This window comes from Lepidothrix coronata, unplaced genomic scaffold (genome assembly GCF_001604755.1).
Source record: "Lepidothrix coronata isolate B3197 unplaced genomic scaffold, Lepidothrix_coronata-1.0 Scaffold146, whole genome shotgun sequence".
NCBI classification, from domain to species: Eukaryota; Metazoa; Chordata; class Aves; order Passeriformes; family Pipridae; genus Lepidothrix; species Lepidothrix coronata.
The window spans coordinates 387,568-413,602 of record NW_016690326.1 but is presented as its reverse complement, the minus strand read 5'-3'; the positions used below and the strand labels follow the sequence as shown (position 1 = coordinate 413,602).

At 40.7% G+C, this 26,035-nt stretch overlaps 1 protein-coding gene across 6 annotated transcripts in view; it reads right to left on the bottom strand.

Moving 5' to 3' along the window:
• The window catches only part of SGCD (sarcoglycan delta), a 327,884-nt gene that overhangs the window by 58,133 nt on the left and 243,716 nt on the right, over positions 1-26,035 (bottom strand). For all 6 annotated transcript variants that reach the window (XM_017828149.1, XM_017828147.1, XM_017828150.1 and 3 more), the window contains one exon: positions 19,752-19,853. In XM_017828149.1, the coding sequence (XP_017683638.1) occupies positions 19,752-19,853 (102 nt within the window). The remainder of the gene's footprint in view (positions 1-19,751; positions 19,854-26,035) is intronic.

Below are 26,035 nucleotides of genomic sequence, written 5' to 3'. Positions count from 1 at the left end.
GATTTCTACCAATTTTTCATTTTTATGCTTTCAATACACCTCTGAGAGAAGAGCCAGAGCAGCTGTAAACACACAGGAGCCACACAGCTACCTGGCCACATCCATCTCTGGTATTTCTCCTGCAGAGCAAAGCCAAAGAAAACCCACAGCTACAACCATCTGGCTCCTTCTGTGTGCAAACACATCCAAGACACCGGGGAACTCGTGTTTTCTTCAGGCAGCTCCAGTCTGCACAGCTGGTTTCTCAGGGGCTATTAGCCACCTACAGCACTAGCACAGGGTGACCCCAACTTAAATCAGCCAAAAATCTAACGTGCTAGGTGGAAATTCACTGCCAGTATCTCTTTGCAATGTCTAAAGCAGGCAGCTGATCAAATTCATCAACTGACTAATCTACAGGATATGCAGAGGGGATAAAATAGCAAGAAAATCAGCAAGGAGTTGAAAATTTTATGTCTGTGTGCTTCTTCAACCAATGTCTTTTTTCAGCATTTCAAAATCTTTCCACTAGGAATGAACAATCAGGATGGGGACAGAGAATCGTGTAGGTCAGACATGTTCTCCTTGCCTCCTGGATTTCTAAGAAACACAATTAGTATTTTCGTAGATGCCATTTTTGGGGGGATCATGGCAGAAGGTTGTTTGCATATAAAACATAACAAGAGCACAGAAATTACTTATGGCAGTCCTATGATGGACTGGAGCTTCAAGTAACACTCTGGTGACAGACAAATGATTCCCAGTGGTGTTTGCAGAAGACAAACCTCAAAAAACTAAAGTAAAACTGGCCCCACATATTCACAACAATTACATTTGCTGCTTTAACTTTTTTTGCAGCATGTGCCCATGGGATCAGCCCTTCAGTAAGAAAGGGGGAAATGGGATTTATTTGATCAGTTATAACTAGACCCTTATGACTACATTCAGACTATTTACAACTAAATAAAAATAACAAAAGGAAAGAATTCCACTTAATCATTTCCAGACCTTGGACAAGTTTCAGAAGCTCTTGGTGCCTCTGTGTCCTCATACACTAAATGAGGACAAATCATCCTTCTACACCTCTCCAATGTTTTTGATAACTTAAGTAATACACTATATGAAATTGAATTATGATTAATAAGTTAGAAGCAAGGATCACTGTTAATGACTTGTAATGATTTTCCTCTTCTTTAATTTTTATTTTAATTTTAATTTTTATTTGTGATCTTCTACAATTCCTAGAAATTAATGCTGATTTTTTTTATTTTATGGTTAACAGCACAGAAAAAAAGGATGGCTTCACTTGAATATCCATTGCACAGGAACCTAATTTGAACACCCCTAGTGACAGCACTTTACTGCTACATATTAATTTCCGTTTTAAAGGTAGATAGCTAAAATCTGCATAATGTATAGTCATAGGTGAGACTATAACTACTATAAACATGCCATATGAAGCACAGAAAGTCTCACTTTTGACTTGCACTATTTGACTTTTGTTTATGGAGTTATGCAAATAGCTACAGTGTTTTGAAACGGCCAGGAAACCTTCTAGTCCAAATTCAGGTAGGAAAAATCATTCAATCCCCATGGCTTTGAAACTATTATTGCTCTGCATAAGAGGAGATTGCACTACAGAAGTATTACAAGATAAGTCAAGTGGTTAACAGGAAGAGAGTCACAGAGAAAGTTGCTCTAAAGAAGACTTACAAGTTAAGAGCTGGTATCCACTTACAAAAGACTTAAAATATATCATCAGACCTTGAAATGCTTACCCCAGCATAGTCATCTCATTCACTGATTCAGAATTCAGATTCATGCAGCCTCCAAAAAACTAAATTTCCCTAATGGAAGAGTAATGTTTTTATTGGTCTGCAGGGAAGGAACATTTCAAGCACTTAATGCAATGCCTGGTCTCATTTCCATAATTCTTTTCCCATTAAGGAATGAAAAAGAATTGAAAAAATTACTCCCTTTTGCTGAAAATTCTGCAGATTTTCTGTCCATCATATTTTGTTTACAAAGGAAATAACACTGACATCTTTTAAATACTGAACATTAAAAAAAATGTTTCCTCTGTTGCAAGCTTGGTGATAATGCAGCTTCTTTCAATCACACAGAAAAAAAAATAATTAAAACATTAAAAACCAGTTAGGAATCAAAACTGAAAAGACGAAACCTTTCCCTTCTCTTACACTTTAATCTTATCATGACACAAAATGAAATATTCTAATGCACATGAGCAAGTGGAAAACTAGATCAGTATGGCTTCCCCACCACAATGAAAATAGTTATGCAGTGAAGCAATATTTTCATAAACTGTCATAACCCTTGACAGACCTAGAGTTAGAATATCAGCAGGAAATAAACAAGCACATCTTTTAAGAACTCTTCGGGCTGGTTATCTACTTCCAGCCCACCATGAACCTACTATTCATCTCTGCAGGAAATCCTACAGAGCAAATACATCATTTTGCTTCTTACTTGAGTCCCTCATTACCAGACCCAATGCCTTAACAATAATGCAAATGTTTATAGACACACAAAAGCATTTGCCACAGTTACTCAATATATTAAAACATTGGACACATGCTGCAGAATAAAGAATATGAAAAGTGTGAAAATATGTCAAAACTATATAGCTTAGTTCCTCACTAAGCAGTGAGGTATCCAGTAAAACATGGAAGACTTCACAAAAGGTATCAACTCACTGTTTGCTAGGTTAAACACATGGCAACACAAGCCTAAACAGCTCACTAGCTGTCTTTCTTTGGCTCACTTTGGAAGAGATGCTAAAAACTCCCAGATCCGAGACTGAAACAGAAAAAAAGCATTTTGACTGACAACCTTAATTTGCAGCTGAAGCAATCCCAACCAGTGCTGACTTTAGGAAAATTCAGTACTTTAACAGATGTCCTTAGACTGTTATAGGGAATTATTAAAGATATTTGGAAATCCTTTTAAATTTTAACAGGCAATTTAAAAATAATGCTTCACAGTCAGCGTGTTTGCAATTTGGATGGTCAAAAGGGGTAGCTTTGATTTGATCCTATGAATTCAAAGACTTCACAGAGTAAGTGCAAGTGAAGCTTGTGAAAATAATGGAAACGGTGAATTTCCTGCAGGCTGACAAAGTAATGGGAAAAATAAAATATTAAAGCATAATCCGGGTTGGCAAGGAGCAGTCTACGGAGAAGTCACTCAGAGCACCATATTCCTGCTCAATTCTACTTCTCACTGACATTACAGAAAGCAAACACTGCTCTATACACAGGTGGACTGTCAGAGGGTAAAAGCTTGTTTTCTGTAAAGCAAACAGCCAGCAAAAGCTCTCCTTCACTTGGCCTACTGCCACATTCACCTGCCTGCACCCCTGAGTGTTGTTCTAAGGAGCAGCTAAAAGAGGGGAAGTATTTATGTGGGTTATAACAAATATATTCCTTTCTTTAAGTCCAACCAGTCCTGCTGTACCACCAGCTAAATGTGATGACAGTAATACAGCAGTGATACTCCCCTGAAATGCATTTTTCATTGGTAGGGACAACTCAGAGCTGCACAAGGTAACGTCTCAGTTTTGTCTAGTTTGGAGTGGCAAGTATTCGTTGCCCAATAACCGAGAGACAAAGCAATAATTTTAGGGTACCTGAAATGTCCTTCATCAAGACTGATAAACCTCTAATGAAAAGCCACAAAGGCATCACCTCTTAGTCCTTCCTCAGCATCACGCACTGCTGGGGACACAGCACTGTACGTTGCCTGGTAGTGCAGGTGTCAGGCATGTCCCCTTACCTACAAGAAAAGCTGACTTGGTAACCTTTACTGTGTCATTTTTTGTCTGTTGACACAGATATGCTTAAATTAGTATCCCTGACTCAGTTTTGTGTGTTCCCAAATGACTTGTTCATCTTTCAAAGGGAAGCACCAGTAATACCTCACTCAGTGCAGTTTCCTAACCACAAAGGTCTCCAGAACATGCTGTGAGCACACGTCAAAAAAAACCAAGACCTGACCCTGAGTGTGCATTTCTTCCCCTCAATTCCTGCCTTAAGAATAGAAACTCCTTTGGAGAGTGTCTGATGCTGAAAAAGCTCAGAGCTGCCCCCATAAAATGGAGAGTTGTGAGGAAAAAATTGAGTAAACCCCCTTCAGAATTGATAACAGATGCTGCAGGGATCAAGCGACTGGTACCACCACGAGTCTCAGCAAACCTCACCAGAACATTGTACAGACATCACTCATCCTGAAGAGCAAACATGAACCACTGGACAGCATCTACCTTTGTCTGTGAAGAAGACAAACTTGGGAGTATCTAGTGAACCCCCAGCCTTAAGATCATGCTTGGATTCTGGTCTTCAGCTACATTAACAGAAAATCTCGACTTCAGGCTTGCAAGTCAAGCATTACTGTTTCTGATCAAGCTCCCCACAGCAAGAACAGGATTTTGCCCAGAAGCCTCCTGGCACAAAAATTTAAGGCATGTAGCTAAATCCCTAGATGCTAGATTGAAAATAGCCCTTAATATGATTTAAACATACTTTTTGTTGTTTAATCCCTGAGTCTCTTTTGATCTTGATTTTGTCCTTCAAACAGTTGAACATAATGTTCATGTAACTAAATCCCTTTTCTAGTAAAACTTCTGATTTGACAGTGTAAGCTTTTCACAGCAGAATGAAAGCCAACTGTGAATGGAATTGGTAACAAACAGATTAAAACAAATGCTACAAAATGCCCCAGCTATATTTGTGTCTATAAATGGTTGATTTTATGAAGGAGGCAATAGGTCCAGTGCAGATATAACAAAATGTAGTCTGCATCCTCTTCTTCCAGGAAACAAACTTTTGTCATACTTGTAATGAGCCCAGGTCATGTAACCTAGATCAGTAATGGAGCTGATACAGCCCTGACCTGCCACGGGCATTCAAAGGCATAAATGTAGTAACATGAGATGAATTAGTGTTCTGTGTTCTGACTTCTGATGCTTTATTAAGCATTCAAATGCTTAAAAAAAATAAATTCAAGTTTCTTCTTGTATGCAAACAAGGTACAGTCACCTTCACAGAATGATACCTTTTACAGTACAATGAAGATGAGAAAATATTGTGGTCCCACCCACTGTGACATATTTTAATAGCATAGATTGAGCACGTTGGAATTTTATGTCCAATACCACAGACCCCCCTCTTTAACAGCACTTCTTGAAGTTCATTTTAATAACAACAGAAACAAAAGATAAATTTCCTTTTGCTCCATTAAAGCAATTATATCTCTGACTCTTCTCTTTAAAGTGCAAAGAAGGCAGGTTTGTGATGTGAGATATAAATGACTGGGTTCTGCTTTTGCAAGGCTACTCAAGGGGATTTGTATCCTTCAAAGTGATTTATTTCTGGCAATCTAGGGGTTTCTCTCTTTAGAAGAATACCTGTCATAATCTCATGAACACAGTGCTTTGAGAGAGTGGCTGTTTCTTCAAGATGCCCAATCAGTTGATTTGCAACTGAGACTCTTCTGAAAATTAAATTACACCTTCACTGCTGACATTAAAAACAACACTGAAAAAATCTCCAAGACATTACATCTGCCTTGACTTTTTTGCTGTTTTTTTTTAATTTTTTTACTTCATTGACTTATAATACAAGGAAAACCACAGATGACATGATGACATACACATACACATAAAAATAACATGCAGTTGTGCATGTTGGGAGTTCCATTCAGCATCCATGGGAGTGGGAAATCTGGGTTTGTAACATTTGAAGGCTGCTGCACATTCACAAAACTTTCTCTGTTGGTAGGACTGAACTAATCATTACTGGCTTTGGAAAAAAGTCCAATGCATTAAAGCATTCTCAGCTCCAGGAGTCCTCTCACAAGACACCCTCAGACAGCTGAAATGAAGAGAACAGCACAACTTGTAAAATGACCAAATAATTCCAAAAATGCTTCAAGCACTTCACTGCACTCAGAGTTCACCCAAAGGTGTTACACCAGAGTCAATCAAATGTGTGCTGATGATTAACTCAGCATCAGCGGGGAACAGCTCTCCCTTACACAAACAAAGCTGGAATCAAGCAACTCTAATGGCTCTAAAACAGGAGAAGAGCAGTTCTGGGTTCACAGCACATTGATCACCCCTTCCAGTACAAAATCAACCAAGTATTCACTAACCATTTCAGTTTACTTTAACTCTTCTGCAGAAATGCCAAACTGCAGCTGCTGCTCAGAGGCAGCTCGCTCCAATCTGATCCTCGTCTACAGGAGGTGTTGTAGCAGCAGGACTATGTATTTGTGCTAAGTTATAGCCTATTTTCTGCCTTGGGCTGTCCTAGTTATGATCACAGTCCAGTGGTGACAAATCTCCTGCCGAAGTAAACACACTGTAGGCAGGCACAGGAGAGAGGGAGAGAACAGAAGAGAGGTCTGCTGAGGCTTCAAGTATTCTAAATCATCCAACTATACAGCTACTTCACTGCTCGTAACTTTTACTCCAGTCAAGCGTGCGAACCTCCATTTGTGTGTTTTCATTTTTATGGCCTTTCTGGTACCCCTACTGCTGCTTTAAACATCTTTTAAAACTGCTGGTAAATCATACTTCACTATCTATAAAAGACATTAGAAGACAATATCATAATTATACAGAAGGACTAATTTCTGAGTAACTTTCCCTTATGATCAGCTTTACTTGCACCATACTACAACCACAGACAACTAGGATCTTTGTCAGTCAGTGAGGTGAATGCACATTTCAGAGCACACACCGTTAAAATTAAGAAAAGCACACCAATACATTCCAGAAGTCGGATTCAGCAGAGACACTTGGGTTCTGCAATGCTCACAGCTCCTTTTAGGCATTCTGTTACTGCACTGCACAACACCAACTTATATATCCAGACATTTTTCTCCAAGAAGGCTAATAACGTGGCTATCTCTGAACATTGCTTTGAAATTATAGCTTTCCTTTGCTGCATGTCATGGATCGCTTACTTCTTGTATTAGATTATAAATGGCTGTGCCAACTTACGTATGCATGTACAGCACAAAACACAGGCAAAGATCCCAGCAGAGGCCCCTGGTGTTACTGAAATTCAGCTGCTGCTAATAAGAAGAAGGGAAAACATTTCCATATGTCTGGATTGGGAAAAAGAATTCACGAGTCTCTGATTCATCTGCATCCATATGCTGATATGTAGACAATACTTATGGACACACAGACATATGCGAGGTAGCCAGCAACAGGAATCAAATCAATCACAGATCACAGCATGTGATTTGCCTAATTATGAGTAACACCTCACATTTTTTATCTACGCAAAAAGCACTTTGTGAGCGAGCAGATGGCACTGCTATGGGATGGCACCAGCCTCGACAGTTGCAGATGCAGAGCATTTACACAGCACGCTGAAAAAATGACACAACACAAGCTGCTTCCTGGGAAAAAGATTCAAATTGAACAAGTGTCACCAAACAAAATACACGTATTTATTGATGTTCTGAACTTATCTGATCCAGTCTCTCTTTTCCAATCAAATATATATGTGCAGGCCAGGGAGTGATGCTATCCACACATCACTGAAGTCTCTCAGAACTGCCACGTGAGCTGCCTAGCACAGAGGAGAGGAGTTGCAGACCAACTTGAGTCTAGTTACAACCCGCAAACCATTTAAATCCACACAAGCAGAATCAATAGGAAGAAGCCCTGCAGAGAAAGCAATTACACTGCAAAAGCAACTATATTACAGCACGGTGAGGGCTGGAGGCAGGACACAGGCAGCCATCCTCACTTCTGTGATTACCCAGTGGAGTTCTCTCCAAAGCATCTGGCCTGTGAAATGACAAGTTTCAGCCCGGACATGTTCCTGAAATCAAAGAGTCTCTGTTTCTGGGCTCCTGTTGCAATTATAAGCCTCTTCTTTACGAGCCCTATCCTTCAGGTTTGCTGTGCACCATAGGCAAATGCAGGGCTGTGTATCAGGAAGCAGGTTTGAAGGGCACAGAGTGCTCTCCTTTCCAACAGCTTCATGGGAGTAATAATCTCATTTCCTGGATCTGTAGTTATTTATTCATTGGAGACTGAGCACTTGCCACTGTACAAGACACAAAGAAAGATCATCTGACCATTCCTGGTGACAGAAAATTCAGCTTTTCTATTCCAATTCTTGGTTTTATTCGTGGTTTTTCTGCCTTTTTTTTTTCCTGAGCTGCTGTAAATGCATGACAGGTTTGAACCAGCTATAAAATGATTGATGAAAACCATATTTAGGCCTTGTTGTGGGAATATTTATTGTAGAAATATACTCAGTTAACCCTGCAGGGGGATATCTGGGAAAAGGGGAAAGATGGAAAAGAAAGGCTGGGCCCATGACTGTACCTCTGATACCAAAGTAACTTGATCTGCTTTAATTATGATACAGGGTTATGGGGTCACAGAAACATTAGCACAAACCAGTTTTGAATTGCTCTTATCTAACCACTCTGTTTCTTCTGCTGAACTGATCAATACTTGGCTTTAAGAAGGATGCTCTGTTGGTCTACATGACTAGACAGAGTCTTCCTTACAAGAAAAAACAGACGGGCCAAGCTCTGACCGCAGTGACAGAACAGTTCATGTGTGAGTTACTGTCAGACAGGAACTGTCTCAAAGAGGGAGACAACTCAACTGTGCACCAACTGCAAACCTCCCTGTGCCTCAGAGAGGCTGAATGTCCAACAGCCAAGGCGATGGCACAATTGAACAGGTAAAATGACAGATGCAGCTAAGCGTGTGACATGGAATTGGACTGATCCGGAGGAAAGACGCTAAATCATGCTGGACTTCGCTACACTGAACACATGCACCTACAGAGAGAGCACAGGAGCAAAGTTCTGATCAGTGGGACAACTGCAGGATCAGGATGTTTTGTGTTGGGATTTGATTGTGTCTTGCAGCTGCCAGTCAACAGACACTCCTGAGTATCTGCTTCAGGGTGAAGAGAGGAGAGAACACAGGGTATTGCTGTGGTACAGGGCCGATGAGCAAAGAACACATCTCTAACCAACATCACTGGGGAGCCGGGGAGGGGTATTTCAAGAGATGTCAGGCTCACAGAAAAAGCAGCAGATGCTTTTTCCATGCCTGGAAGAAGACAGGAAAGTTGTTTGGGGAAATGGTGAGTAACGGCAAAAGCAGCCAAAGAGACTGGGGTGTGTGAAGGTAACACAGAGCACAGGGAGGCATGCAAAAGCCAAGGACCCAAATTACTCTTTGGCAATCAGCAGGGCAGCTCGTCCTCTTGTGGTTTTTAACAGAAGGCATTTGCCTCCCGGTGTTTTTATTCCTGAAGTTCTTTCAAAACTCTGGAGGAACAAAACTGATCAGTGAAAACACCCAGTGAGTGGTTCCTACCAGCAAAGGGTACAGGAAGGGTCCTGCCTGCATCTTCCTTTTCCTTCTACTTCACCTAAGCTATGCTTCCCAGAATGCTGCATAATAGATAATGCTGCAGACAGAAACAAAAAGCCTCCTTCTTTGCCAGGTTGTACCAACATCAGGGCTCATAATTTATAAATAACAGTTGGGATGCTAAGAAAACATATAGCAAAGGTCAGTTTGCAGTAGGAGCTGGGGATTTCAAGAGGTAGCAGAATACAGATAGAATATTTTGGCATAAAGCAACAGTAGACATGCAATCAAAGGTGCTTCTCAAGCCAGCACCAGCGACAACACACATGCCATTGCCCAATGTGGCCTTTACTTCATCTAAAGAGTGAAGGATGTTCTGCAAAAAAATGGAGGATACAGGCTCTGAACATGCAACCAAAGAAAGCATCAGAGGAAACGTGGTCAGGCTCATGCCACCAACTTGCTGCCTTCCAGTCATGGACACCAAGACCCTAAATCAGCTTCAATTGAACACATACTCTTGACCTTTTACAGCAATTAGCGTGTGTTTGGATTATGGATTATTTGGCGATTCATTGTGTGGCTTCACCTGTGTGTACAACACGACAGTGAATCTGCCTAAAGGAAAATATCAACTGCTCTAGGGTAATGAACAGCTGTGCCCACTTGGTACTTCTAACCTGCAATATATACTTAGAAAAAAATCAGGATTTTAACAAAAATAATGAAATGTTCACACTCTTACTGATCAACCCAATCAAAAGAAAGAAAACAGCTTTTGGCTAAAGAACTGAAAGCCTTGCTGGAGATCGATGCTTGTTCTGTCAGACAAGCGACCTTTTTTCTCCCCTCAATGAACCCACTGTCTGTAATTTTATTTGTTTCTCTACTTTTAAATACTAATATCCTACAAAGCTCCTCATTGGAAAAACACATATTACTGTTCAGCTGTGCTGCCTTGGGCTGCAGTCCTATCAGATTACATCCAAGAAGGCTCAGTTTGCACTAATACTTGAAAAAGAAGACTTTCCAGGCACTGTGAAGAGGAATATGAATAATTCAGTGAACAGTAAGCCTCCCCCTGAATCCGTAACCACCCATTCATGGGGCCACAGGTAATCTTTTGCAGCTGCTGCTGGTTTCTTAGAAGAGAAACAGAACTCAGACATTCATCACTTTTATTCATTAGATGCCCCATGACAAATCAACTCCTTGTCTAAATCAATAGAGAAACAAGAATATCAAGCTGCAGCTGGAAAGAAAAAGAGAGGAAAAATCCTAGGTCAAAAAAAGCAATTTTAATTGCCTAGTTTTAGATTACTAATTAAGAATCCAACAAAGTAAAATACACCGACTAAGAAGATACTGTGAAAATCTTGGCATGCATTTACTCACCATTTTCATAAACAGACAATGATTTACAAATCGAATTTTAGCACCGCTGCATTTCAAATAAATGTTAAATGAAACTTTCCCTTGTAGACCATAAAGAATAACTTTCCAAAGGAAGATGTGTCTCTGTCCTTAGAAAGGATGTTTCTGGGGGAAGTTGGATGAAAGCAGCACTGTACAGATGATGGACTTTGTGGAACCTCAGAGGTGTGAAGGCAAAAGCCATGGAGGCTTCAGCTCCACTCCTGCTCAGGGAAAAAAAAGTGAGGAATCTCCTGCTGTTCTATGTAAGGATGGCAAACAAGGATTGTGCTTGAAGGATGAACAAGGAAGACATACTGTGACCTAAAACACCTTGAGTTTCCTTTCTGTTCCATGTTTGTACAGAGCTGAGCAGGATGAACTCCCACCAGTGGCTTTGCTCTGCCACACACATGCAGTACATGTAGACATACAGACATGTAGACATTATAGACATATGCAGCAAAGAACCAACTCTAGGCATGGGAATAGCCTTACTCATGTCAGTGAAACTACTTATGTCTAAATTATGCACATAATTAAATATCTGGTTGAACAGTCAATGCCAATCAATGATTTACTGACAACTCAGAATGTCTAACTCTGTGACTAGCTATAGCCATTTTTATCACACATGTACAGCAGTGTTCTGCACTCCAACACTGTGCCACTAACACTGGTGTGGGACTGCCCCTTTCTGCCCCTGGGAGTTGATGGCCAGGCACAACCTCAACCAAACAGAAACAGAGATCAGAAACAAAGATGTTGCAACCAGGAAGATGCTAACAGCTAAAGAAACAATATTTTTTTCTTTCAAAAGCAGCAAGTCAGTTTTCCCAAGACTCTCAACCAATTTGTCCTAAAAGAAAAAGGAGCAAATTTAGAGTTGTCCTGGTTTTTCCCTGTGTTCTTCTTTCTCCAAAGACATCATCTGTCATTTAGAAACCAAACAGTCAGAGAAACTCTTATTACTGGCATAGCAACTGGCAAATGAAACCTGGAAATCCTTACTTTCTTTTCCTATTGCAAATCAAAGAACACACAACCTGAGCCGTCTGTAAAACTGGTTGTGTGTGCCTGCACTTGCTAATGACAGCACAGCTTGTCTTGTCAACTCATGCCTCATAAAATACATAACTTTCCTGCCAAATTAGTTTTGATCAGCAGAAGAGTTGCAGAAGTGTTTGCTGTCCTGTAGTAAAAAGACACAAAGCTCTGCTTTGAGGCTTCTTGGAAACATGAGAAAAACATTCTTTTTCTTTATAATTGGATCTTTCTATTTGTCTTTTAGTGTTTCCTTTGTCTATTTGCCTCTATCTTCCCTCTACCCATACTGTATAAAGTTTCATTTCTTTTTCATTTTTAGTATTAGCAAGTTGCTTTTGTATTTCAGATTTTCCAAAGCAGCCAGAATCCTGATTGTCAGAAGCAATGTTTAGAAATGGTAAATCCTTAAACTTTGAACTTCAGGGAGACAAATGCAGCCTACACAATCACACATGTTTCTCGTGCCCCACTGTCCTCCTTTTCACAGCTGAAATACAAGCGATTTCTGGGATCACGGCAAAAATGCAATGCAAAAGCTTAGAGCCCACAAATCCCCCAGCCCTAACCCAGAGCTCACTTTGAGCTGTGATGCTCATCACTTGTTTTTAATATCCACAGAGTCCAGCTGCAAAAGTTTAAAATGGAGAGGAGGTGGGAATCAGATCAGAACAGCAAAACAAACATATGATCTGGGCAGTTTCCCTTTCCATACACAACCAGTTCAAGCAAAGAAATTCTACCTTTCAAAGGGAAAAAGTAAAACATATTGAGAGACCATTTCAGCTCAGGAGCTGTTAACTGGTCCACATCACCTCCATGGCCCAAACTCCCTCAACAAGAAGGTGAAAACTACGGATTATAAAGTGGTTATTCAGCTTATGAGTTCAGATACTTCTGCAATGACCATATGGGGTTTTCTGGACACAAAGTCTCCACTGATGTCAGGATAAGAAAGCACAAACATGTTGCTTCCAGGGTTAGTTCAGAGATGTAGCCCATAATGCAAATACAGACAAAAGCTGAGGTAGGTAGCCCACTTGGCACAGCTGATTGGCTTTAATAGGTGTTGATTACACTGCTCATATTGCATGAAATTAAAAAGCTTACAAATGTTATAAGCCATTACCCTTCCATTTAAGAGAGCTTATGACAAGTTAGCAACATTTAATGAAATCCTTTTTTAAATGCCATAGGCAGCCTCCATGAGGTTTTACTTTGAAATGCAACTTGTGGAGTTATTTCAGAAAGTTTACATCAGAGCTTCCTTTCTTGCACTTCTTTGTGATACTTCAGTTCCCTGTTGCAGCCTCAGTGTGTGGCTCCTTGCACAACCAACCAGGAAGAGGCACAGCAAGGTTTAATTCTGGTGTTATTGGACACGCCCCTTCAGCCAGCCTACACAATTCCTTTCAGATGCTGAGAGACTTCTGACCAATTTCACTATGAAGGTAAAGGGAAATGTTTTCATAGTTGCTGTAAAATTTACTTAACTTCAACCTTTTCAGCAGACTGGAAATATCACAGAGCCACGAACTGCCCCCAAAGCGCTGGGGCAGCCAAGGTTCAGTCTGAAGTAGGCTCTCTGGATTTCATTGCTTAGGAATGAAATTTATTATAGGAGAATGTATCAATTTTATAAACCTCACTGGACCCTCACAGCCTACTGCTGTATGCAGACTCCAATCTGCTTTGGATGGTGATGGCAAAAATATCTGTACATCAGGTGAGGACACTTCTGCCAAAATGATGTCTTTTGCAACTTGCTTTTTCACTGCATCCCCCTCTGACTGCCAGCTCTCCTCTCTGCTGATCACTGTCAGGCAAGCAAGACTCAAACTGACCAAACTGAGACACATTTATAGCAAAAGCACACTGCCATGGAATCTAACAAGCTATCTGGAGTGGTGCCACAAGGAATGCTCAACAAACCCTACAGGGAATAGAGGAGATGGCCAGGCATGGCTGCAAAAGCTCATTTCTGTTGGCTCTGCCATCACTAGAAACCTTGCTCTTCCCTCTCTCCCCCCCCCCCCGCCCCAAGTTATTAGGGCAATATCTTAACATCTGAACCAAAAATCAATCAAGAAGGAGCAAGCTATGAAGATGCAGTCAGGATCTATCCTGACTGCAGCTATTGTGCTTCAGGAGTCAACCTCAGGTAGTGAGAGATTTTCTACCTGAAGCTACAGTGGCAGCTGAACTGCCCCAGAGGCCAATGCCAGGAGACCAACACCTCCATGAGCTGACAGGAGCTCTCACTGGCTTGTATGCAGCATAATATGCAAAGAAGATTCCTCTCTTCTATAAGATCCATTCTCTAAGGGAATAGTGAAATGCTGGGAGGAACAATGGCCTAAGAGGGGGTGGGAGCACCCAGGGACTGCTGACTGATGGCAGCATGGTGAGAGAAACTTCACTTCCAACCTGTGATGGTTTCAGTGAACATGCTGAAACCCTTAAGCACTTTGCTAGACCAAATCATCAGGAACTAATTCAATATCCATTTATTTCCCTGTAAACTCTGACAAAGGAAGGAAAGAAATTATTCTTTCTTCCACAAAAAAACAGCAGCCTTCTTTCATGCTATCTATCTGAAAGCTACATTTCTACTACACAGTTTGAACCTCATACACAGTTGCAATTATCTTGCCATCTGCATTGCCTTTTTATCTAAATTAGTATGTTATATTGCTTATAAATATGTATTTATGGCTATGAGGCAGGTATGCCCCACTGTGGGCACATGTCATTGTTTAATCCAAATACATGGTTTATTGTTTTTCAGGGCGTATTTTTAGCTTGGAGGCAGGTAGACCTGCAGAGCAAATAATACAAAAGAATAGGTCCATTACAGAAGTGCTTCTGTGCTTTAAAATTATAGCATGCTTCCTCCAGATCCGAACATAGCGAGGCAAAATACATTGGCAAAATAATTACTTATCGCTCTTAAAAGCTTCCTTTAAATTTTCTATCATTCAAATACCGGCTGGGGAGAATGTAAAGGACGGAGAAGCATATTTTATGCACTCGCTAGTCTAGCTTGTATGCTGATGAGAACTTACTAAACACCAGTAAAGGGAATAGCAGTTATCAGCCCTAATTCACAACTGTGAATTTTTTAGACCAAACAGATGCCCCTGCAGAATCCCAGCCAAGTGTTAATGACGGCCCCAGTTCCACTGGAGTCACTAGTCATTTCGTATGGCTTCAAATGAGGGCAGGTTTGCTCCAGTGATCTGAGCAAGCATGCTGCTTTCAGAGAGACACTCACTGCTACAGTTAGAGGACAGGGTCCTCTAACATTACCCAAAGAAAGGAAAATAACAAAAAGACATAGTCCTTTGCCTCAGGGTTTTTTTTTTTTTTCCTTTGATGTATAGGATTTTTCTTCTAAACTCTTTTTTTTCCCCCGGTTGATTAAAAATAACAGGGAGCAGGCCTTCAGCATGAGACCATCTAAATACAATAAGAGATCTCTTCTAAAACACACTTAAAAATCTCCCCAAAATCTGTTCAGTGAATTTTGCCATCTCTCTGTTCAACAACAGAGCTTGGAACTCCCCCAGGTAGATGAGACCAAACAGGAAAGGTTAGTGCCCATGTTTAGTTCTGTGTTCCCAGACCCATCAATAGAAGAGCCTGCAAAAGAGCTGAACAGGCAGGACCTCAGTCAAGTGCTTTTTTCTGAAGCAAAGTCAAAGTTGTCAGGCAAATCCATATTCTTGTCTTTAAAAGGATTCAGGATAAGAAAAATTAAGTCCAGGTGTAAACATTTGCAAACCGAGGTTTATTTTTTTCTATCTATGCACTTGAAATGAACATTGAAAGGGCAAACCCTTCCTAATCCTATCATGGCAATGTCTTTCTCTGCTTCCTAAAGCTGAGATTATCATCTCATTGGTTGTCACACAGCTCCTGAGAGAAGTAATTCACTGGATTTTCCTGTGTTATCACAGCACAGGATTTTATTTCTCTTGTTATCGGAATGGAAAATGCACACAGCTTGTTCTCTGTCTTGCTCCTTTTAAGTTACTTGCAGACCTGGATGTGGCAAGCTTCCAAACACCCCAACTGCACTAAGAAAGCTAAATCTGGGCAACCTGCTTCTTAGCAGCTCATCTCAACACAGGCAGGAAAATTTCCAGTTTTAAATTTCTATTCCAATTAAGGCAATGAAGACTGAAGACCCCTAAACTGTTGCCATTGCTTTCCAGCACATAAAATTAACAATTTGTGCTGCTGTGTGCAACTTTCAGTCAAAGTTGGTCTGATTTATAAGCAAGCAGATGGTTCACACGATAGTCTACAATAAATTACCACAGTTAGAAAGACAGCTACATTTTGAGAGTGACAGTGCAGCTGAGCTACAGATGGGTTTATAGATGACCCTTCCAATTTTTAATAATCTCCATAATTTATCTGCAAGCAAAGAAATGTGAGAATTCCTAATGCACCTTCTTGACTAAGTACAAATCACTTTTATTTACACAAGTAATACTTCATGGTCCAGTTAACTTCTTAATTAAAGGCAGCAAGATGCTCATGTTCCATGCAAGTGGCATGGAAAATACTGTTCAGTGTACAATATGTTCTGCTGGGAGTTTAAGATGCTCTGAACACTCCTGGAAAAGGGAACTCATCTATCTCATTTCTTTAAAACTAAGCATTAAGACTACAAGGGTGCAAACACTGCTACCACCAGTTACTTTTCATTAACCTCCAGATAAACTTTAGGGTCATGCAAAGCCTAAAGTTTATCTAAAGGTTATTTGCAAGATCTGATGCTTGAAAACAGACTTCTAATCCATACCATAAACCCAGTATTACTGAGCCAGGACTAGGATGGGGAAACAGCAGGAACAGAGACCCTCATCTCTGCATAAAGACAGAGGGATTTGGAGGGGTCACTTTGAGGGGGTGAGGTAAAAAGGAAAGCAAGCCTGGGGGGTGTCAGCTGTGGTGCAGAAAGAAACTGGCTGGAAGCAGCTTTAAGAAACCAGTTCATCTCAGGGATTTCAATGGCCACTTCTCTGGCCTGGGACCAAATCACATCAGTCCAATCCTTCTGCTAATCCTTCTTCCTCCTTTTGAAGGGACTTACAGACAGATACCTTTGTTGGGTTGTTATTGATTGCATGTCATGGTACAACAGACTCAGTCCTTCATGGCTGTAGTCTCAGTTGCAATGAGAAGCACATCTAAGTGCAAGTACTCTGTCTGTAGGGTGGTAAAAGCAGCAGAACCTACTAGAGCTTTTTAAGACATGAACTACAGAAACTCAGAGGGTTTCCCACAGCCAGTCTCATGGAATGACATTTGAGGGCTTTTCCTCCTCTCTAAACCTTGATCTTCCCTTCCAGCCAAATTAATTTGAAAAGGGATCCACTTTTAAGAGGAAATCCAAAACCACTGTTAAAACAGAAGGCACATCTCCCAGGAAAGCAAGTCTGTGTATTATTGTAATTACTGCCTTCCTGGGAATTCAGAGATGCAGCAGAGAACAGGCAGCAGTGACAAATTCAGGCCTTCAATAATAATCAATATTCACATTTTGCAGATATTTTGGCAGGGTTGCCCAGCTCTGCCCACAGCAGGGCAGCATGAGGAGCAGCACCACAGAGACACACGAGTGGGAAAACCACTGCACAGAGGTGATGGGACTGCAGCCATTAATACAAAAAGTGATTCTTCTACTTCCCTTCCCTGGCAGCACCAACACTCCTCCATCCACAACACAGAACAATACTGAGTTAAATCTGTTGTGTTTTTTAAAAAAATGAAAATTAAATTCTTCTATAAATAACCAGCATCTGAAAGTCTTTGGAACTTATATGAAACCATTATTTATTACTGTACACAACTCTTAGGTTGTTTCATTAAACATATGAAAAATTGTCTATGTCAGATTATTTCTGGGATGCTCTTTGCTGTTATTTGTCATATTGTTTCTGTTATGCTTCACATATTTAAAGCTGCATTATGCACTTCTGAAAACCCAGAGAAGATCACTATGGAATTAGTATGGATGTTCAGCTGTTACTGAGTGCTGAATTTGGCACTTTATTTTAACAATATACATCAGGTTCAGGAGCTGCAGGCACACTTCCCTCCAAGACAACACTGGGTCATACTACTGTTCTTTAAAAAAATATAGTGTTGAATATTTAATAGTATTTTAAAATATTCTGTAACTACAATACTTCGATTGACTGCAACACTTTGCTTTCAGAAAGCCAAATTCACATACAGCACAATAAATCAGTTGTCTGAAAGCAACAGGATCACCCTTGTTGCCCCCAGCCCAACAGTAATTCCAGAGTTATCACGAGCAGCCGGAAAGCCAGCACAGGCTAATCCAGTTTATTCCAGTGAAAAGTCAGAGAAACTATACACATGGTTTGTGTAACTATATAATTAATACAGTTCCCAGGACTCATCTACTGAAGCCTGCAGGGATGCTCCAGCTCACTAGACTGTAGATCAAACCTTCTCCACTAACAGTAAAAATAATCCTGGATAGGGGATAAAGCAAGGAACACACACAGGCATTACCTTCTACTTCTTGTTCCTTGTATTCAGTAATCTGTCAATGGTGTGGAAATTATTTTCACAACCTTAGGAAGGGGGCACCTTTTGTACTGCTTGATGCATGAAAATGCAGATCAGTATGGTAATATGAAAACAGTAAACTCCCCAGTAGCGAGTAGTTCTTAGTCCTCTTAATAATCAAATATTATTTCCATCAATGTAAGTAGAGAAAAAGAAATGTAAGTAGCAATTTGTCAGTCTATTTATCAAACCAAGTGCTGCACCTGGTTCCCACACATCTTATGTTGAAAAGCATCTGACATGTAAGGTTTTATGGTTCAGTTTTAATTCAGGGATGAAAACATTTAGAGATATGAAGGTTTTCTTCCTAAGTTTTCTTACTAAATGATTATGCTTGTTCAAATCAATTCCTAGCCATCACGCAGAGGTTACAACCTTCAATAATTAAATCGGATATTGTATTGGCTGTTGTGTTCATTATGCTACAAGTTCCAATTTCTACAAGAGCACTGAAATGCTAAGATAAAAGGATGTTAAGTTTATTTAATTAGCTATCTGCCATTGTTATCAAAATGGAAGGTTGGTATCTGACTCAAATTAACACTTTAGATCAGGAAATAAGACAGATGATATCTTCTGAGGAAGATCCTGGAAACTCTCTGTAGTCATTTCAGTTATTTTAAAGCTGCTCAGGACAAACAGGATTGCACTAGAAAGAGCAAAAGTCACCGACAGTAAATGAAGTGCTGCTATGAAAATGCCATTGCAATCACACTTGGTTTTTTTCTCATTTTCAGTTGTTAACATTCTTGCCACTTTTCTCGCACAGTCACTTCTAGCAGCACTGAATTTTAACTGCACATAATTTTAAACCAACATGAAATAGGACTGAGCACATAATACAGGTTCATTGAGTCAACAAACAACAGGTCAGGCCCTTGTGCCAAGGCATCAGCTCTCTGCTCTCTGCAGAAAAGGCATAACTAGTAAAAAGAGAGCTGGATTTCAGAACTACCTGCCATCCCTCTGCCTCTAATATCTCCTTTCTTACCTAATAGAAATATTAGGTCCTTCAGTGGAGGTTTGTTTATGATATATCTCAAAAGAAGGCAAAAGACAGTGTGAAACCTCAGAGGTCCTAGAAATGTTTTAACTGTAGTTTACACAAACCAAACCCATGAGTATCAACTTTGCAACTGCCCAGAGGATACAGTACCTGAATGAAATCCTCAAAGGACACCCATTGCCTCACTCCTCAAATTGCATTTGTATAAAGTGGCCAATGGCCAAAGTAATTTATCCAATAATGACATCACCCTGACACTTTTTGGTTTCTTTCTGTTAGGGCTACAGAAATGTGCTTATTCCCTTCCCAAAAACTTACTGGTCTTGACCGGATTTCTTTGGCGTAAAGAGGTTTCAAGAATTCTGAGTCTCCTTCAAGCTTCAGACCCTTTTCCGTGATTCTCAGGTTCCCCATTCCATCCTAAAAGACAGACAAAAAGAAACAACCCCATTAGTTACAATTACTAAATTCACCAGGCTGCCAATAGCTGATTTTTTTCCACAGAAGATAACACATATAGCACTGGGAGGCACTAGAGAATGCAATTACTTCTGTTATCCTTGTCGCTCGGTTTCTGTGAAAAAAAGAAAAATTCTATTCAGAGCAATCTGCAGTGCCCCCCAGTAAACCATTTACACAGATGAAAGATGTTCCTTTAAGCTAAATCATTCTCTACTCACAGAGATGCAGCAATGCTCTGTGTTAACAGGAAACTATTCACTGTAATATCCACCGTCTGCCTGTATATTAATATACCTTCTCATTCATAGCAAATAATATAAAGACTGTGTGATTAATTCTGCCAAACTTCATACAGAGAATATGTGATTCCACTGAATCAAGAAAATAAGGTTTGTCTGCGTAGCAGTATTGCAATGAAATGTGGTAGGGAACTTGACCCCTGTTATTTGGGGAAATCTTTGCAAAACATGGAATTTTTGGTGGGATTTCTTTAGGGCTATCAGCCTTTACAATAAAAAGATGTGGAATTCACACTGATTATTTTCAAGTGTCACAGTCTTTTCTGTGCTTTCAATACTGTTAAGATGCTGCACAGCTTTATTGGAATATACATTTATGCAAATATTCCCTCTGGAAGAAGTAATGATACAAAAGGAATAAGGCTGCTCTCCTGTCCTGGGCTAATTTCTGGCTTTTCTCTCCCTCAGTGATCAGCTCAGGATGGGAGCCTTCACTTTGCTCCTTGCACATCCCAAGCACATCCCAGCAATCTGAACCTCTGCATTCAAATATTTGGGTCTTCTGAGTCATTCCCATGCCCTTCAACCAACCACTGCAAAGACCATTGGCCAGGCATTAAGTGACCGATGCCTTCTGTTGAGTCCCAGTTCCACAGTTGTAGCTCTCAGTCCCCACCCTCTCCCCAGCCCTCCCAGGCTCCAGTTCTACTGCACCCTGCTCTTCCATGGCAAAAATCTTCTTGGCCTCCAAGAGATGACTGCAAGTGGCCCCTTTAGAAATTGTTTAGCTATGTTTGTGCAAGATGTAATGAAAGATCTGAAAACCCATAAGAGCAAAGAAAAGATGTCAAATTTTTATGAGTTTTTCTTATTTTGTTGGGTTTTTTCTTTTTTTTTTTTTAATGCAATAAGACAGGTATATGGATACACTGGCACAGAGCAGAACTGTACCAAAATATATTTCACCTTTGACACATGAAAGCTCTAACTTCTACTAAGATGACGGATTTACCTTCATTTAGGTTATAATTGCTTAGAAAGGTGTGTGTGTGACAGAAGCATGGTGTGGGTAGAGAATTGCACAGGTACATCCATAATCAAAACCACATCAAATGCAAGGTACTGTTTCTAAGATTCAGGGTGATTTTCAAAGTTTGCAAGGATTGAGGTAAATTGGTTGTTTTTCTGAGAAAAAGATGGTCTGAAGAGTACCTTTTAGCATAAAATTGCCTGAAATCACTAGGATTGGAGAGTAACACTAGCATCTCAGTTGTTTCAGGGATTTTTTAGGAAAGAGGAATCCACTTGGGTAGAAGCCCTAAGATCAAGAGGAGACCTGGAAAATCCAGGGAAACTGCATGTATTTGGATATACATCTTGCATGCTTTCTAATTCATCTGCAAAACCCCCTCCCACCTCTACTCCCTCTCCCTCCCATTGCAAGTGCACCTCCAGCACCAGAAGAGGAATCACCGTCATTACAAGTGAATGGAGAACCCAGAAAGACTTCTGTGAACTACTGCCAAAAGGCATGAATTTGGAGGGATAAGAATCAAAGACATCTCACAGCTCGGCAGTGACACTGGTCACTTGCCAGAGGTTCTCCTGTTCCAAGAAGTACCATTCCCAGGTAGTTCTCTGCCAAGTTAAAATCCTTCCTGCCAGAGTGTGGTGTCCTATGAACAAAAGTGATGCTGGGTGATAAAGTGACCGCTGTCATCTCCCTTTGAACTGAAAGCTGTAGGCAAACTTGAGAGACATATGCTGAAAATGCTACGGATCATTGAAGGGAGGGAATGAGAGATGGCTCATAAAACGCCACTTGCTACATTCCTTGGCCTGGGTGGAAAATATTGGCTCGTGAATTCTGGGTTGGTGGTGGCACAGAAGGGGTTCATTTATTTCAAACAAAAGGATGGAGGACAATGAGTGAAATGTGATTATGCACCAAAAAAAACCAGATTAAATTTTAATAGCGGTGTGCTTTGCGATTCGAGTGAGCAGGAATTATTACCGCTATCTGCAGACCCTCACATGTTTTGGGCTGCTAAAAAAAAACCTATTCTTTTTTTTTTCTCAAGGTAGATATTTCAGTAAGGTTACAAGCTTTGAGGGCTTTCACATAGCACTGTCTTCTCTGGTTTTATTAAGAAAAGTTGCAGGTCAGGCGAGCTGGTATGTGTCCCATACAGCTGCAAGAATGACCACCTGTGTGGATATGCAATGCTGACCATTTCCAGGGCTTGCTCCTGAGCTGAAGTGGGGCAATACTTTACCAGTAATGTGGACCTATGGATAAAAAGGGACTTGTCAAGTCACCACCAAGCTGTGGCAAACCAGAAATTTTGACGGCTCACAACTATGTTCTATCATAATGATATATATGATTATATTAAAAACACACATTTAGCTCACAGCCAGCAGGTCCTTATACCCCAAGAGAGGTATCAGGCCTATGGCATAACGTACTACAACCAAAACATCACAAACACATTTGATTAATTAAAGCACGTGTATTCTCTTACAAAGCCACTGGGTTGGAGAAAAAGAGGTGTTTCCCCATGTTTTCTTTTCAATCTCCAATCCCCACTCACCTTTCCTTCCTCCAGTGGCCGCCAGAATTAATAAAAGCTGCACCCACCAGATGTCCTGTCTTGACCTCCCTGGTGTTTGGGAGCAGATGCAACGCTTAGCACTGACTTATGACTAACTCGCTGCTGCTCATGTTTCTCATGATTAAAGCTGACAGCTTTTTGTAGTGACAGTCTGGGTCAGCAGGTGAAAAAACAAGCAAAGGTTATAACCTGAGTTTAACAAGTATCGTGGCCTCTTATTGTACAGTCATTATAAAATAATATATATCTATTATTTCCCATTAAAAAAAATAAGAAGAAGCTTGCAGAATTATATAGAGGTCCCAAAATACAGATACATTAGAGAGATATCACTGTGTGAAAGACTACTTCACAAGTTGTTTTGGATAAAGTATCTTCATCCTCCCTAAATTATATGGTTTAATAACAAATAAATGTCATATTCTGCTTCAGAGAATATATATGAAAGTTCCTATGAAATTTCATGGACTGTGACCTATAAAATGTAGCAGAAAACTGCCTAGAGTGACGAAGACCAAAATGTATTATTAAACATTGTGTCTGTGATTGGTATATATCCTTTTCTGCCACTCTACTGCTTGTGAATAAGGACAAAAAAATACCAGTATTGATTATTTGATACTCTAACATCTGACAATCATTGTTTCTCTCCTTTTTATTAATAGACTCCTCGGCAGAGTGAATTACTTTATTGTGCAGGCACAAGCCAGCTTTGTGGGAGCTCCTAGGAGGAAAGCTCCAAACAGGAAGCACAGAGTCAGGAACTTTCCATTACCACCTTGTTTGAATTATTCCACTTTTTGGTAGGACATGGCAAAAACTTTCACATCAATTATATCATCTATGCCCTCTCTCTTTTTATGCAATGCCTTGTACTGGACAACCATAAAAATGTATGTGCTGTTGCTGACTGCTCTGGGTTGAAAGGGGAGAGCAATCCTGAATAACATAAACGTGATTTTGGTGATGCTCAGTGAGAAGGGAATTTTTTTTTTTTTAGTATCCCAAGAAGCAATTAATTTTTACAGCCAATTATGAATGATAGTATAAGTGTTAGGGGAACAGCCCAGCATTGATGCCATCTGATCATCAAGGCTCCTCTCTGCCTTTTGGGTAGCAATGTGGCCATACAAGTGGCTAAAGCCCAGTTTGGTTTTGGTTTACTTTTTAACAGTTGTGGGTTACTTTAATTTTTTTTTTTTTTAAGTGTATGGCTGGTAGCAGGGAGATTCAGTTATCAGAATAAGAAAAAACAGCCAACCTAATCAAAGAGATGTAACTGCTGTGGTAGAGGCTTTAAACTGAGAGAGAGTAGGTTTAGATTAGATTTTAGGAAGACATTCTTCCCTATGAGGGTGGTGAGGCCCTGGCACATGTTGTCCAGAGAAGCTGTGGCTGCTCCAACCCTGGAAGTGTTCAAGGTCATCTTTGAGCAACCTGGTCTAGTGGAAGGTGTCCCTGCCCATGGCATGGGGGGTTGGAATTAGATGATCTTTAAGGTCCCTCCCAACCCAAACATTTCTACAATTCTATGATAAATACCTGGAAGTGGGACTGACCACACCAACCTGAACTGCTTTCACATAGGGACAGAGGTAATTTTCAGCTTTCTCTGCCATTCATGGGCAGCTTTATTAGACCAGGCTGGACTCACACTGCAGCTTAACCCAGTCAAGAACCAAGGTGGTGATGACACGTATTCACTGTGTCCCAGGATGTTTTATCTGTCACAAAAAATAAATTCAGCCTTACACTCTTCTGTGCTTCCTCTGTTGTCCTGAAATTTCTGAACATAGAGGCAAATTTGCTGTTTATTGAGGTCTTTGTCAGGATTTTAAGGACACCAGTGATGGGGAACAGAGATTGCTCCAGCTGCCTGCTGGCCACCACCAGCACCAGCAGGTGTTTCCCCATGGTTTTTCCTGCACCTCCATTCCTTTCCAGTTTTCAGGAGGAAAAATGTTGTCAAGGTTTCTCTGCACAGCAGGTAAGCATTCACTTTTTTGCTAGGAATAAACTGAAGTTATGTTCAGCAATGTCCTGTGGGAGAGAATTATCTTTGGAGACTGCTCATGTCAGATGGCTGAAACACCTGATTATCGTTGCTTGTATTATTGATTGCTGTGCTCTGCATTGCTTCCAGATATGTGCAAGTTATTACACAGCTCAGTACATCCAAAGTTTGGAAAAAAACCCAGCAAATGCAAGTGACCTGGTTTTCTTCTTCCCTTCCTAGGAAGATTTCTGTGCTGTTGTTCTCTCTCTGACTTGACATTAAATGTTTCCAGATTCCATGGATTTAAGGAAGGTCTGTACAGAACACATTGTTGCCAGTGCTTCAGAGCTATACCTCAGCTCGAACACCTACTTGCTCTAATTGGATCTTCTCTCCCTCCTTCTCATTTGCTTCAGTTAATTTGCCATCTTTATAAGAATCCCAGCATCCAGCTGTGGATCGGCAGCAATATTTTCCTGTGGAAGCCAGAAGAGCCTGAATACCTAACAGCAGCACCAGTACTATACAGTTAAATCTGGTTACACAGCACAGTCCAGAGCAACATACACTCCAACATAAGGAGACAACATATGACAGCTTCTTCCTCTGGCATAAGACCTTGCTTTGAGACCTCGTGTACGGACTCAGGTTTGTGTGGACAGCAGAGAGAAAAACAAGCCAACGTAGTTTTACACAGCCTATATGATCATATCCCTGTGTGCACAGATCCAGGTTTATGCTGTGGATTGCACTGTGAGGTCTCACGTCCACAACTGGCATTCATCTCCCTCTGCTTATTGACCTGAGATGTCCCTGTCAGATGTCTTACTGGTAGCATTTGAATTTAAAGGCGACAGGCACAGCGCAGGATCACTGTGCTGAGACCTTGGTGGGTGAGGGAAGGTGACCCCAAGCACTTTGCATCACTGTGAGACAGTATATATACCCTCTCCAGGGAAGCAGTGGGACACAGATGAAGAACAGCTAAAATCTTTGCAGCTACTCGGTGCACTAAAACAACATTATAAATCGCAAGATTAGCGAGCAGCTCCCCGCTGAAGGCTCCATCCAGAACCTTGTGAACAGCCTGTGAGAAGACACCTCTAAATAATCTCTGGTGCTGCAGTCATCAGTCACAGGGAGACATGGATTTGAATGAATAAAAACCAGCTGTGGGAGTCACCCAATGGAAAAAGACCGCTGGTGTATAAGTTATCGAGGCACGTTTAAGTTCCTTCCACAGGTATGAAGTCATTTGTGACAGCTACAGGAGAGTCAGGTGGCTTCTAG